The 13,758-nt window shown below is 31.5% G+C and overlaps 1 protein-coding gene across 6 annotated transcripts in view; it reads left to right on the top strand.

Moving 5' to 3' along the window:
• RPGRIP1L (RPGRIP1 like) overlaps positions 1-13,758 on the top strand; it is a 116,933-nt gene that overhangs the window by 63,370 nt on the left and 39,805 nt on the right. For all 6 annotated transcript variants that reach the window (XM_074293411.1, XM_074293415.1, XM_074293413.1 and 3 more), the window contains 3 exons: positions 793-891; positions 2,377-2,542; positions 4,254-4,351. In XM_074293411.1, the coding sequence (XP_074149512.1) occupies positions 793-891; positions 2,377-2,542; positions 4,254-4,351 (363 nt within the window). The remainder of the gene's footprint in view (positions 1-792; positions 892-2,376; positions 2,543-4,253; positions 4,352-13,758) is intronic.

The raw sequence follows: 13,758 nt of genomic DNA, 5'->3' as shown, positions 1-13,758 counted from the left end.
AGAAAAAGATAGTATCAGATTGAACTGGATCACCAGTGAGGCAAGAGATGAGAAAAAGAGAAAAAAGTATATATAGTCCAAGGGTAATGGCATGAGAAAAATCTGAAGGGTATTTATATGCACAAGAAAAATAAGTGATTAAACTGTGTTATCCGCAGTTAAATGATGCTAACCACAAGGAATATATATACCTCTTCTGACAATTAAAATGACTAAAATAATATATAATATGAATGAAATAAACTTTAAGAAAATTTCCCTTTTTTCCTGATATTAATTTTATATTCCTTTACTAAAATATAAAAACTAAACTATATTTTAGTGTTGGTGCTATATCTCTGTGGATTTAATCATACAATGTTAAGCTTAGAGGTAAAGTAAAAGATCATCTAGTCTGACCCCTTTTTTTTGCAGGGGAAGAAACTAGAACCAAAATAATTTAAATGATAGAATCAAATTTACACAGCTTTAAATTTCGGTTAGAACCCAAATTTCCTGACCTTTAGTGATCTACATAAATTTCATTGAGCTATTTCTTACAAACTTAATATGAATATATGTATAGGTATAAATAGATAAGACACATATATAAATATAGCTATACATATATGCATTAAACTCTAGAAAGGTTAATTTTATATGTGGGGAAAACAAGAATTCACTCAGAATCTCATATTTGGAAAGGACTTAAATGAGGTTTTGTAGTCTCAGCTGTACCTGAAAAGGAATCTTCTCAACAGAATCCCCAAGAAGTCACTTCCCACCCTAAACTTATAATTCTTTGCTTCCTAGATGATTATCCCAGATGAAGATGTTCACAAAGCTTCACCAGAAATGAAGATTACAAAAGAATTAAAAGTTAAGGCTCCATCTACTCCATATATTCAAGAGGTAAGATTTTTTTCTATAATTGCATGTTCTGTTTTCTAAAAATAATTTTCGTAGACAGTGTCATAGGAATTGTTTCTATAAAATCTTGACAATTGATATGCTATTTTGTTTTTTTTTCCTTTTTTATTATAGCTTTTTATTTACAAGATATATACATGGGTAATTTTTCAGCATTGACAATTACAAAACCTTTTGTTCCAAATTTTCCCCTCCTCCCCACTCCCTCCCCCAGGTGGCAGGTTGACCAATACATGTTAAATATGTTAAAGTATATGTTAAATTCAATATATGTATACATGTTCATCAGTTATTTTTGCTGTACAAAAAGAATCAGACTTTGAAATAGTGTACAATTAACCTGTGAAGGAAATCAAAAATGCAGGCGGACAAAATTAGAAGGATTGGGAATTCTGTGTAGTGGTTCATAGTTAATCTCACTGGGTGTAGCTGGTTCAATTCATTACTGTTCTATTGGAACTGATTTGGTTCATCTCATTGTTGGAGAGGGCCAGGTCCATCAGAATTGATCATTATATAGTATTATTGTTGCAGTATATAATGATCTCTTGGTCCTGCCCCATTTCACTCAGCATCAGTTCATCCAAGTCTCTCCAGTATGCTATTTTGTTGATCAATCATTTGAGTCATGTCTATCTCTTTGTGACTTTATTTGGGGTTTTCTTGGTGAAGACATTAGAATGATTTGCCATTTCTTTCTTTAGCTTATTTTACAAATGAGGAAACTGAGGCAAATAGGGTTAAGTGATTTGCCCAGGGTCACACACCTATTAAGTTTCTGGGGCCAGATTTAACTGAGGAAGGTAAGTCTTCCTGATTCCAGGCTCAGCATTAGCTAGTATCCCTCGTATGCTATGAATCAGTGACAAAGAAAAGTATAAATGAAGTTAGATAAGTTAGATAAAGTGAATGTTCAAATACAATTTTATACATATATTGGATGTTTTGTGTAGTCTTCCTCTTTGGAAAATTCCAAATAAGCATTTATTTTAAAACTAAAGATTTTTGTTAACTTTTTGCTATTTTATGCATTAATTTAAAGATTTGAAGTGTATGTAAAAAACTCTGTGTGTGTGTGTGTGTGTGTGTGTGTGTGTGTGTGTGTGTGTGTGTGTGTGTATCTTGAAATGGAAATTGGCTAAAAATACTTTTAAGTATTTCACAGTTAACTACAATTGTATTTTTGATGACAAGTACTAAACATATATGTGAATTAAAGTTCTACATTAAATGCGTTTTTCACTACAGCAAATAGGCTTTTGCAAGCTGATAATTAATGAGCTTTTCATTTCAGTCTATTATTTAAGCAACTCATTTTCTCATAAGTCATATAAATCATGTATATATCAGCTATATTTTTATGTCTTAAATTTAAATGGTTTTTTAATTCAAGTGCTCAAAATAAGAATGGTATAAATATGACATAAGTGACCATAAATATCTTTGTATTTCTTTTTATTTTTTGAGGCTTTGCCAAAAAGGACAGTAGAGAAAGTAAATGAGAATGCTCAAAAAATGCAGCAAGGAAAAGATGAGGATTTATCTCACCTATCTGTGGGTCAACTTGCTGACCAAAATTCAACTACTTCTGAAGATATTACAGAAATCAGTGAGGAGATAGAAAGAGAAGAAGGTGGTTTTCTTTTCTCAATTAAAGTAAAATTCTTAGTTTCACTCTTTTGTGTAAACACTTTGCTTTTCTACTTGGTGTGTTAGTACTTACTCCGTTGAACGTCTTTGTTAGAAGCTGACTGTTAACTGGATAGAAATGATAGCATTGATTTCATTCTGGCTGTATAGACTGATTTGTTGATTCATTCTGAAGTAGTATAAATTGAATGTGAAAAATGATTTCTTAAATAGATTTTTTTATACTATTTCAAAATATTAAGTGGCCTTTAATGCTAACTTCTAGCAAACATCTAATAAGTTATTTTGAAGAATATGAACCTACAGGTTTACAAATTAAAGTTTATCTATAAGTTTGTTTTAGATAATAAGAAAAATATGCATTTTCTTATAATGTTATCTAAAAAGTTCAGAAATAGCCATTTCTCTAATCTTCCATTTAATGCTATTTTTTTTTCCTCGTATTGTTTTTTTGTGTGTGTTTCTTAACCAGAAATTTCTAAATAAGGTCTTTTTTTGTTTTCTAAAAAAAAGGGATAGGGGTGTGTGTGTGTGTGTGTGTGTGTGTGTGTGTGTGTGTATCTTTACCACTAAAAGAAGATAAGAAACCTAGATTGTTATTACTGTGATATATTCAAATAATATTAGGATTCTGTGTATTTCATGCCTAGATTTAAGGACATACCTATTCATATTCTCCCATGTTGGTATAAAGCACTGAGACCAAATTGGATAATTCAGCCATAGCTTTTTTTTGAGTGTATGCTCATATAAGTAATTTTAATTAACAGAAAGTCAGTTCTAGCACTTCATAAAATTACTTCATATAAATATGGAATTTTAACCAGCCTTGGATGGCTGTGTTCCCAGTTGAGTTATATTTTATCATTTCTTATAGCATTTGCAAATGCTTATATGACAACTTATTTTTATCAAGTTCCTGGTTTGTCTGAATCCCTTAACCCATAAAATGACTACTAAGTAAATTGAAATTCTGATTTGTTGATCCATTATTTCCTGCTAAAAAATGGTAGGAGCTACTAAGAGATTATTATGACAGTACATGACTATCATGGCGAAAGAATATCTAGATGATTCAGATAGAACAAGCCCAATTGTTAAAGATATTTTGTTCTTTTCTGTTCCTAACCTTGTCCAAATTCCTATTGTCACCTTAACTCCTCTTGATTCTGCAATACTGATTTCCTCCCCTTTTTTTGATTTCTTAAAGAACAGTTCACAACTTTTTTGAAACTCTTGTCAGTATTAGAATTTGATTTAGTCTTACCCACTCTTTCCCCCTCCCAGCAAATCATGACTGATTTCTATAATAGGAATGTTGCTTTATTGCAGAAGAGGTAACACTGACTTCTAAATAGACCTTTCCATGGAATATTCTGGCTGATGAGCAATTAAGTATTTATGGGAACATTTTAGTCATTGTTTCAACAATGCATAAACTACTTCTTAGGTGTAAGTAAAATAATATACATTTTCAAGTATAGTAATACAATGTCTTCTTTATTTGACCACTTATTTTAGCTATTTCTGAAAATGCAAAGTTAAAGATTCATTAATTTCAGATTTTCTTTTTAAAAAGAAATGAAGATTATATCACTGTCACACTGTGTAATGGATTTAGATTTATCTGTGCTTTGTAATGTAAAAATGTAATTGCTTTAACCTTATTTAATGATCAGCATTTTTTATAATAGGTCAAGAAGAAAAACTAGATTCTGATGCTGTTGATTCGATAATAACTGACAGTGATGACTGTATTGTTCCAAGTCCCATGTCCAAGAATGTTAAACAGGTCAGTGATTTGGTAGTAATTAGAAGTATGCAGAAATTTAAATATATGCAGTTGATGTTATTGTTCAGTTTGCACACCTTTCTTTTTCTTTTTTTTTTTTTTTTAGGAAGAGCATGGAAGCATTTAGTTTATTCTATTTCTTCTTTTTTTTTTAAATTATTATTCCCTTGTATTCATTTTTCCAAATTATCCCCCCCCCTCCTACCATTCCCTCCCCCCCGATGACAGGCTATCCCATACATTTTACATGAGTTTGCACACCTTTCAAAGAAAAAGTCTGTATATGCATATTTTATAGATCATCAAAATTTTATTCATTTAACTTAAGAGTTCAAGAATTTATAGTCAATTCATTATGTAATAATGATTGGGTCAGGAGTATCTCAGTTCAGTATCTTCAGTTATTTTGAAAGAAATTTTTTATCTCTTCCATTATTTGAAAACTATCTATTAATTTATCACTATACTTATATTTTAAATATTCCTGTAACCATTATAATGTAGCATAATAGTACATTTCAAATTTCAGTAGCTTTTCCTCTGGGAATTAAAATTTTCTACTAATTTATGGTTATTTGATCTTTGAAGAAAGATTACATCTTTAAAATTATTAATCTCATATTATTATACATTTTTCTACTAGTTATATTACTGAAAAATACTAAACACATGATATAAAAAAGTCATACTTTACTATCTAAAAGAACCTTTTTCATAGCACGAAAAGTTATCTTGTAATTTAAATATCCAAACTATAATTTTTGATTTTATATATTTGTTTTCTTGAAGTACAAATCTAATTTTATTGTTCAGGTCTCATTTTCCAGTGGTAAGGATTCCAGCACTTTTCTTTATTCTTATTTCTCGCACTTGCTTATTTTAATACTAATGTAAAATATTAGCATGGTATAATAAACTCAGTCTTTAGAATGTCCTTATGAAGAAGCATAATATAACAGAAAGAGCTCTGTACTATAAATCAAGAAACTGAGGTTTTAGTCCCAACTCTATTACTATTTGGCCATGTCATTTTAATTAAACTTTGTTGTTGTTGTTCATTTGTTTTTATCATGTCCAGCTCCTCATGGCCCCACTTGGGATTTTTTTTTTTTGCAAAGATAATGGAGTAGTTTGCCATTTCCCAAGTAAACTGAGGCAAACAGAATTAAGTGACGACTTGCCTAGAGTCACATAGGTAGTAAGTGTCTAAAGCCAGATTTGAACTCAAGAAAATGAGTCTTCCTGACTCCAGGCCTGGCACTTAATCAAGTTATTTTACTTTAATGACGTTCAGTTATCTCTAAAAGAGGGCTTTTGACCATCTTGGTCTCTTCTTGCTCTAAGTGCTTATAAATTTCTATGAATTTTGCATGTGTGGCCTGAAGACATATAGTTATAGAATTCAATTAATGTTGAATCAACTGCTTTGTCATTGTTGAAAAATTGAAATTCTAATATTAAATCAAGTAGAAGATTCTCTCCCAAGACTTGAATCCTACTGGAACATAACTTTTATTTTAAAATGGCAATGGAAAAATGTGGTTCAATATTGAAAGCTTTTATAGCTCTGTAAAGTCTATGGAATTTCATTTTATATCATCTTTATTGAAGAAATTAGTTCTCCTATTTTTTTGTATTAATATTAATTTCATTTCCAAATAGATTCCCTACTCTCCCTTCTTTGGAGGTATATAAGTTGTAATGAGATAGTTCTCTCAAAAAAATAAAGACATTTAGCCACTTTCTAAGCATAATTCCAAATTACTTTCTAGAATTCACATTTTTTCCTAGTAATTATATTACAGGTTTACCAAGATTTCCTTATAATGAGATAAAACACAAAACTGTTTTGATTTGCATTTCTCTTATTATTACTGATTTGAAGTAGTATTTAATATGCTTATTAATGGTTATCAGTTCTTTGGAGAACTGTTTGTTCATAGCCTTTGACCATATAGACATTAGAATCTAAATTTTTGACCTTATATATTAGTGTTGATTCTAAATGTTAGAGATCAGATCTTTATTAAAGAGAATTGAAGCAAATTATTTTTGAGACATCAATTTTGCAAAATCTTTCCAATTTCATGTAATTAAAATCATATATTATGCTTTATGTTCATTTCTTTCCCTTATTTAAGAAACCTTCATGCATGCATGCACACATGCACACACACACACACACACACACACACACACACACACACACACACACACACACACACCATAGTTATGAAAGGTACCTAATCTGGTTCTCTTCTACCTTTTTTTTTTTTTTAAGTATAATCTTTAATATTCAGATCAAATTTGTAAGTTCCTGACATTTTAATAGGCATTTCACTAAATATTAATGTCTGATCAATTTTATAAATGTTAAGTTTAAGGACATAAAAGCATAGAATTGACATCTGAGAAGGATCTAAGAATAAATAAGTTAATTTGACCTAGAAATAAAATAACTTACCCAGAATTGCATAGTGAATTGGTTAGGACTAATAACCTCCCTCTTCCTACTTCCATGAACTTTTGTATTACACAATACTTTTTTTCTCTCTCTCTTTTTTTTTATTATTATAGCTTTTTATTTACAAGATATATACATAAGTAATTTTTTGGCATTGACAATTGCCAAACCTTTTGTTCTAATTTTTCCCCTCTTCCCCACCCCTTCCCCCTGATGGCAGGTTGACCAATACATGTTAAATATGTTAAAGTATAAGTTAAATACAATATACAAAAAGCCATTTAACCCCTATTTGCCTCAGTTCCTCATCTATATAATGGGAATACACTGGAGAAGGAAATGCCACTCCAGTATCTTTGCCTTGGTAGAAGTCCACAGGGCCACAAAGAGTTAGACACAACTAAATGATTAAATAATAATATGCAGTTATTTGTCAAATGTTAAAAAATTGAATGTCATAAGCTGAGAAGAGGCTATTAGTTGGTATTAGCTATGAAACAGCTAGTTCTCCTATAATGGTACTAAAAACCTTTATTATCCTCAGAGAATCCTTGGGAATCAGTGTGGCAGAGTCAATTAAGGACTGAACTGGGAGTCTTGAAGACTCTATTGTCTCTGATAACCTCCTAAAGTTTGTGAACAAACTCAAGTCAGTTAATCTTTCTTTTGAACCTTGGTTTTCTGACCTGCTAAATGGGGATAATAATACTTATAATCCTTAAATCACAAAGTTGTTGTGAGTTTCAAAAATAAAAAAAAAAAAAGATGTGTATAAAGTGTTTTGCAGTCTTGCATTTATTGTTTCTGTTTTTATGTAATTATTTTATATTATCTCCCCTATTAAAATATAAGGTTCTTGAGGATTGTGACTATTTTTGTCTTACTTTGTGTCTCCAGAGCTTGATAACAGGGTGCCTGATAGGTTAAAGAAAAAAAAAAAAAAAAAAAAAAAAAAACCTCACACAAAATAAATGCTTATTTTTGATTGATTGGAGAATCAAGGCAAATTAGGAAAGTACTGTGATAAGATTGGACCTTAAGTGCTAGTCTAAAGAGTTACTTTGCCTTAGTCACTGGAATAAACCAATCAGTGTAATCACAGATCTTTATAGAGTTTTGAGAAACCTAAAAAGATAATTCTTTCTGAGCATTTCATTTATTATCTAAAAATATTTACATATGTATTTACATATGTATAAAAATATTTTTGTTAAGAAAATTTTAAAATATGCTATCATTTCACTGTGGAATGAGAGGATTGCATGTATTTTCCAAGTTTAATCATCTTGATGGCAGTTTACATTTTACTTTTTAAAGTTCTGAATGAAAACCTTTGATTTAATTAAGCTCCAAGAACACTAAAAGTTTTGTGAAAGAATTCTTCTTAAAGAATAATTATGGGATTTTTAAAATATATAATTTTTTTTTCCATCAAAGTGGCCTGGGAAGTTTCTTGTTAAATATCAGGAGAAATCATGTGTTATTTCCCTATGCTTCCTCTTGGTACTGACACTCTAAAATGTGATTTCCTTCAATGGTCAGAACAATCTGAGTGCATTCAGACACAGTATAAGGACTGTATGTACAATGTCATCTAATGCAAACCCCTACATTAAGCAGTTTTTGTGCCTAAATTATATTTCCATGACATTACATATGTCTATAAATATTCTATCAGTAGTGTAATATATATAGAGTCATTATTTTACTAGGTGGGGTAGAATTATGTTTAATTAAATAAAAAAATCTAGTAGCATCCTTTAAGTTGAAACTATATAAACTAGATTCAGAGATCATTATTCAGCAAAAAACATTGTAGTTATTGTACAAGTTGTACTGCTCATATATTTTACAAATTACTTTAATAGGGTGACTTATTTATTCAAAAAGCATTAATTAAACACCTACTGTTTTAAGTGCTATGGATTCAAAGACAAAAACAGTGATCCTTACTCTGAAGAAACATATTTCATTGGGGGAAAATAAAAATATATTCATACACACACACACACATACATAAGTAAATATGAAACATATAAAATAAATGGATAGTAACTTCAAGTGAGGATAGTATCATTTGAGATCAGGAGGCTCCTTGTGTAGAGATGACATTTGAATTGAGACTTGAAAGAAATAAACAATGTTAAAAGAGATTTTTAGGAGAGAGTGTATTCCAGAGATGGAGGACAACCTATGCAAAAACGCAAAGATGGAGTGTGATATGTCTTGGATGTGGAACAGCTGAACTTACTATTTAGCTCTAACAGAGTGCATGAATGAGAACAGTGTGTAATAAGACTTGTAAAGTAGGTTGAAACCAGGCTGTGAAAGATTTTAAATACAAAATAGAAGAGTTTGAATTTTTTTCCCTTTCTTTTTTATTTATTTTCAGCTTAGATGCAAAATAGGAAAAGAAAAAAAAAAAATACCATGTGCACAACAGAACATGAAAATAATCAAAAAATAAAGCAATAAATTTCCATTTCAAGAAAGCCTAATTATAAACACTACACATTGTGTTCAGAGCTGTCTATCTTTGCTTCCTTGTGAGTTTTCTTCTCTGCTGTGCATTTTTACTTTATTTTTTTCTCCTTTCCCCAAGAAGGTTATAATTTGGTACAGATATATTTATAAAAGGAGTTGCATTTTATCCAGAAGCATTAGTGAGCTACCAGAGCTGCTTGAGTAGGAAAATGATATAAGACCTCTACTTTAAGAATATCCTTTTGATAGTTCTGTAGAAAAGAAATTGGGGGAGCAACTGGAGGCAGGAAAAGCTATTAGAAAGCGATTACAATAGTCCAGACAAGAATCAATGAGAGTCTATACCAAGATGCTGACTGTATAAGAAGGGAAAGAGTACAAGAGGTCTTGTTGAGGAAGTTGGTCAGTAGGTTTCGCGGCTTTAGTTATGGTGGTTGAGGAAGAAAAAAAGAGTCAAAGCTGATTCCAAGATACTAAGCTTGATAATCATAAACATGGTGGTGTCCTCCGCAGAAAGAGGGAAGTTGGAAAGAAAGGAGCAGTTGGTAGAAAAATTAATGAGCTATATTTTGAATGTGTTGAATTTGAGTTGACTATTTTTAAGTCAAATGGTCAATTTGAAGCCAAAGCTTTAGATCTGGGTGTAATCTGCATAGAAATAACAGCTGATGGCACCTGATGAGAGAGAAAAAGTAGAAAGAAGAGAAGAGAATCCAGACCAACCCTTGGCAGACCTCGTAATGAGAGGATGGGACACAGAAGAGAAACCAGAAGGTACAGAAAAAAGCAAGAAAGAACGGTATCACAAAAATGCAAAAAAAAAAGAATAGATTTTCCAAGACATAAGCAAAAGTGTCAAATGCTACAGAATGAATTTGTATCCCCTTACCCCCCTCCAAATAAGTAGACAATTTGAGAATAATTTTGTTTGAGCAACAAGGTTGGAAACCAGATTCCAAGGGGTATATGAATGAAGGATAATCTGAGAAAAGAAGAGGAAAAGTAAGATAATAGGTTTAGGAGGTAATAAGAATTGTGATTTTTGTTTGTTTGTTTTGTTCTTTAAAGATGAGGGAGATTCAAGCATATTTATTATTCAATTGGGAGAGAATGATAGAGAAGTTCAGAGAAAGTTTTCAACATTAGAAGAATTTCCTCTTTGTTTTTTTTTCTTTTATCTCTTTTTATCTCTCTTTCTCTACAACCATATGTAGAGTAATTACCACTCTTTAGACTTGATTCCCACCCCAACCTTGCCTGTCCTTTGGTTTTTGTTGTATGTCCTTTCAGTCGCCCTTCATGATCCCATTTGGGTCTCTTAGCAAAAACACTGGAGTGTGTTACCATTTGCTTCTCCAGCTCATTTCACAGATGAGGAATTAAGGCAAATTGGGTTAAGTAACTTGCCTAGGGTTACATAGCCAGTGTCTGAGGCCAGATTTGAAGTCAGATCTTTCTGACTCCAGGTCTGGCACTCTATACCACCTTGCCTGCCTCTTGCCTGCAGTTTTAAAAGTACTAAATGTTACGTATTTATTTTAGTTTATTTAATTGTCTTTGAAATTTCATGGTACTTTACAACAATTCAGGATATTACCTAGGAAGTCACAGAATTAAAGATAGTAATAAAATGAGGGACTCATAAGTCTTTAGAACTGGAAACAACCTTCGGAGTTCATTGTTCCAACTCCTTTACTTGGAACATAAGGAAATGGGATTCACAGAGGTTAAGAGCCTTGTTTAGAGTTTTACAACTGTTAAGAAGAAGTACTAGAGCCAGAATTTGTATCTCTTCATTCCTAATGGGAGATAAGCAGCCTCATAGTGATTTGCTTGGAATTTGCAAATTGGTTTTCAATCTGTGTTAGATGAGAAGAAAATTTCTGGATCTTCAAGTACGATTGATTTAAAAGCATCAAGTTCTAACCATGAGCTTACATTAATAATGTTTCGCTTATCTCTAAGATAAATATCAGTTATGCTAGTTATCCTGTGTATATGAATTTCATGGCGTACTGCTTAAGTCATTTAACATCTTGCTCTTCCTTTTTTCATGTTGCAGAATCAGACATCCTATGGTTATTTCTTAGATATGTTGATTGTAAAAAGGAATCTAACAGATTTTGCAGTACTTAGTGGTCCCACTCACTTCTTTCTCTTTTCTTCATGTCTATGATGTATAATTAATCATAGATTACTTCATTTTGTTTCATTTCATTTACAACATTTATGAGCTTCACTTTGTCAGTATGAAATGCTTGTCCCCTCCTTTCCTTTCCAAAGTGGTGTAATTAGTGTTAGCATCTTTTTTAACAGGCTACATAAAGTTTAGTGGCTGGATTAAATCAAGTCATTAACATAATGTGCTATACAATTTGCCCCTATCTCTTTTCGTTTCCACTACATCAAAGTGCCACAGAGTGCCAGTGTAATTGGGCCTTGCTAGCTTGTCAGGTTCAGTCAAGCCTGATGGCTGCTGCTTTTACGAAAAAGCTTCTAGGCATGATAATTAATGGGGGAAAAAAATCTGGGAAATGTAAAACTTTGGACAGTTCTCTATGAATATTTTATAAATTTGAATAATCAGAAGTTAACAGTATCAATTTGATGTATAATACATTGATTAAAAGCCTTGTTTCAGGTCCTCAAAATAGACATCAAAACAGTGAATTTGCATTTGCCATGGCATTAAAAAAGAAATTAACAATCCTCTTCTCATATTATGTCTTATCCCTTATTTTTATTTTATCATTTGAGTAATAACAGTATTGAATTTTTCACAATGAAATATATTACTGCAAACTCCAAGTTTCCCACAAAGCAGGGATAGGGAATAAGAGGCTAATGCAAGAATGAGTCTTCTTTTCCACTGTATATATTTACAACTTTTTTTCCCTTCATTATAGATAAGTTCACTTTGCTAGTACTAATAGCAGTTTTGTAAAAGCTGCCATATTCAATCTGTTTAAATTATAATTTAATTTGGAAGCTAGGTATTCTTGAATAATATAAGCCAACATTCCCAGATGGCTGTAGCTTTGCTATTCAGGAAAATAGTTTTTGAAAGCTATAACACACAAACCAATTTGTTTCTTTAGAATTCATTCCTTAAGAATTTTAAAGTTATTTTGGAAGTCAAATGTTATCTTCCTTCAGGTGAGCCATTTTTTTTATTATGCATGCAGAATATAAGATGAGATTGAGTACTATCTTAAAATTAGAAATTGTCCTTCATGTCAAGTTTTTAATTACTCTAAAAATAATATTATTAAATTCAATATTAATGTTTCAAATAACAAATATTTGACATTTTAATGCAAATAAGATGGAAACATTTCATAATATACTAAAGGGAACTGGCAGGTATAAAGCAGATACATAGCCAGTTTTAAGGTAAAACTGAGCTGTCATCACCAACTGAGCTGTCATGCCTGATCAAAAGAGAGCATATCCTATTCATGTCCATACTGTTATGACTATTCATTCTTAACCTATGCACTATTTTTACTCCCTCTCTAAAAGCTTTATTATTCATGCTATTTGGATGTCATGAATGTGCTATTCCAACACCTCATTTTGAGATTGAGTGGACTTTACATTCCTGAAGGCTATGTGAGCCTTCTGACTGGTCCAATCAAACTGGAAAGGCTCTAAGTATAAGTCTGATAATTAACTATTTAGCCATTATCTGAGGACCAGCCTCACTAATATGAAGAGACCTATCACCAGGTTCTCTTAAACTATGATGAATTCTTTTACACAAAAATTCTCAGATATAGTCTGCTAGGTCATAGTAGAACTGAAGAACTTTTTGGTGAAAAAGACGAAAAAAGCAAATATTCAAAACTAAAGAGAAGTAAAACTCTAGCACCCAGAACCATAAAATACTGGGTTTTTTGCTTATCTAAAAAATCAGAAAATACAACTGGAGAAAGTGTTATGAAAAATACTCCCAAATCAACTTTCTGGGTGTGTGAAAATTCTAAAAAAAAAAAAAATTAAGACAAATTCAATTGAATAGGAAGTAGAATTAGTTATCTTGTTGACTTGGGAGATACAACCTCAGAATTGGAACGAACATTAAGAAGCCACCTAATCCAACCCTGAGGATGTGAAGTCCCATGGTTGTATGTACTTAGGAAAGAGCACTGCTGTCAGGAGAGGAAGTAGCACTTGAGATTATGGGAAGGGAAGGAAAGAGGCCAGGAGGCCCACTGGGAAAAGATCTAGAGAAGGAAAGTCTTAGAGAGAGTGAGATGGGACAAGATAGCAATTTATTCATGGGGCAAAAGGAAAGAGGCAACCCAGAACTCAAAACTCCTTTTCTCTCCTCTATTAGCATATAAGAAAACCTAGTAAGGAAGTCCCAGAAGGAGAAAACTACTTTGCTAGTACTAATAGCAGTTTTTGTAAAATGTCTAAATTTCATTTGTAATTCTATTTCATTTGTTTCTATAAA

This window comes from Sminthopsis crassicaudata, chromosome 2 (genome assembly GCF_048593235.1).
Source record: "Sminthopsis crassicaudata isolate SCR6 chromosome 2, ASM4859323v1, whole genome shotgun sequence".
NCBI lineage: Eukaryota > Metazoa > Chordata > Mammalia > Dasyuromorphia > Dasyuridae > Sminthopsis > Sminthopsis crassicaudata.
The sequence above is the reverse complement of the archived record's forward strand: the minus strand, read 5'-3'. Positions and strand labels throughout refer to the sequence as shown.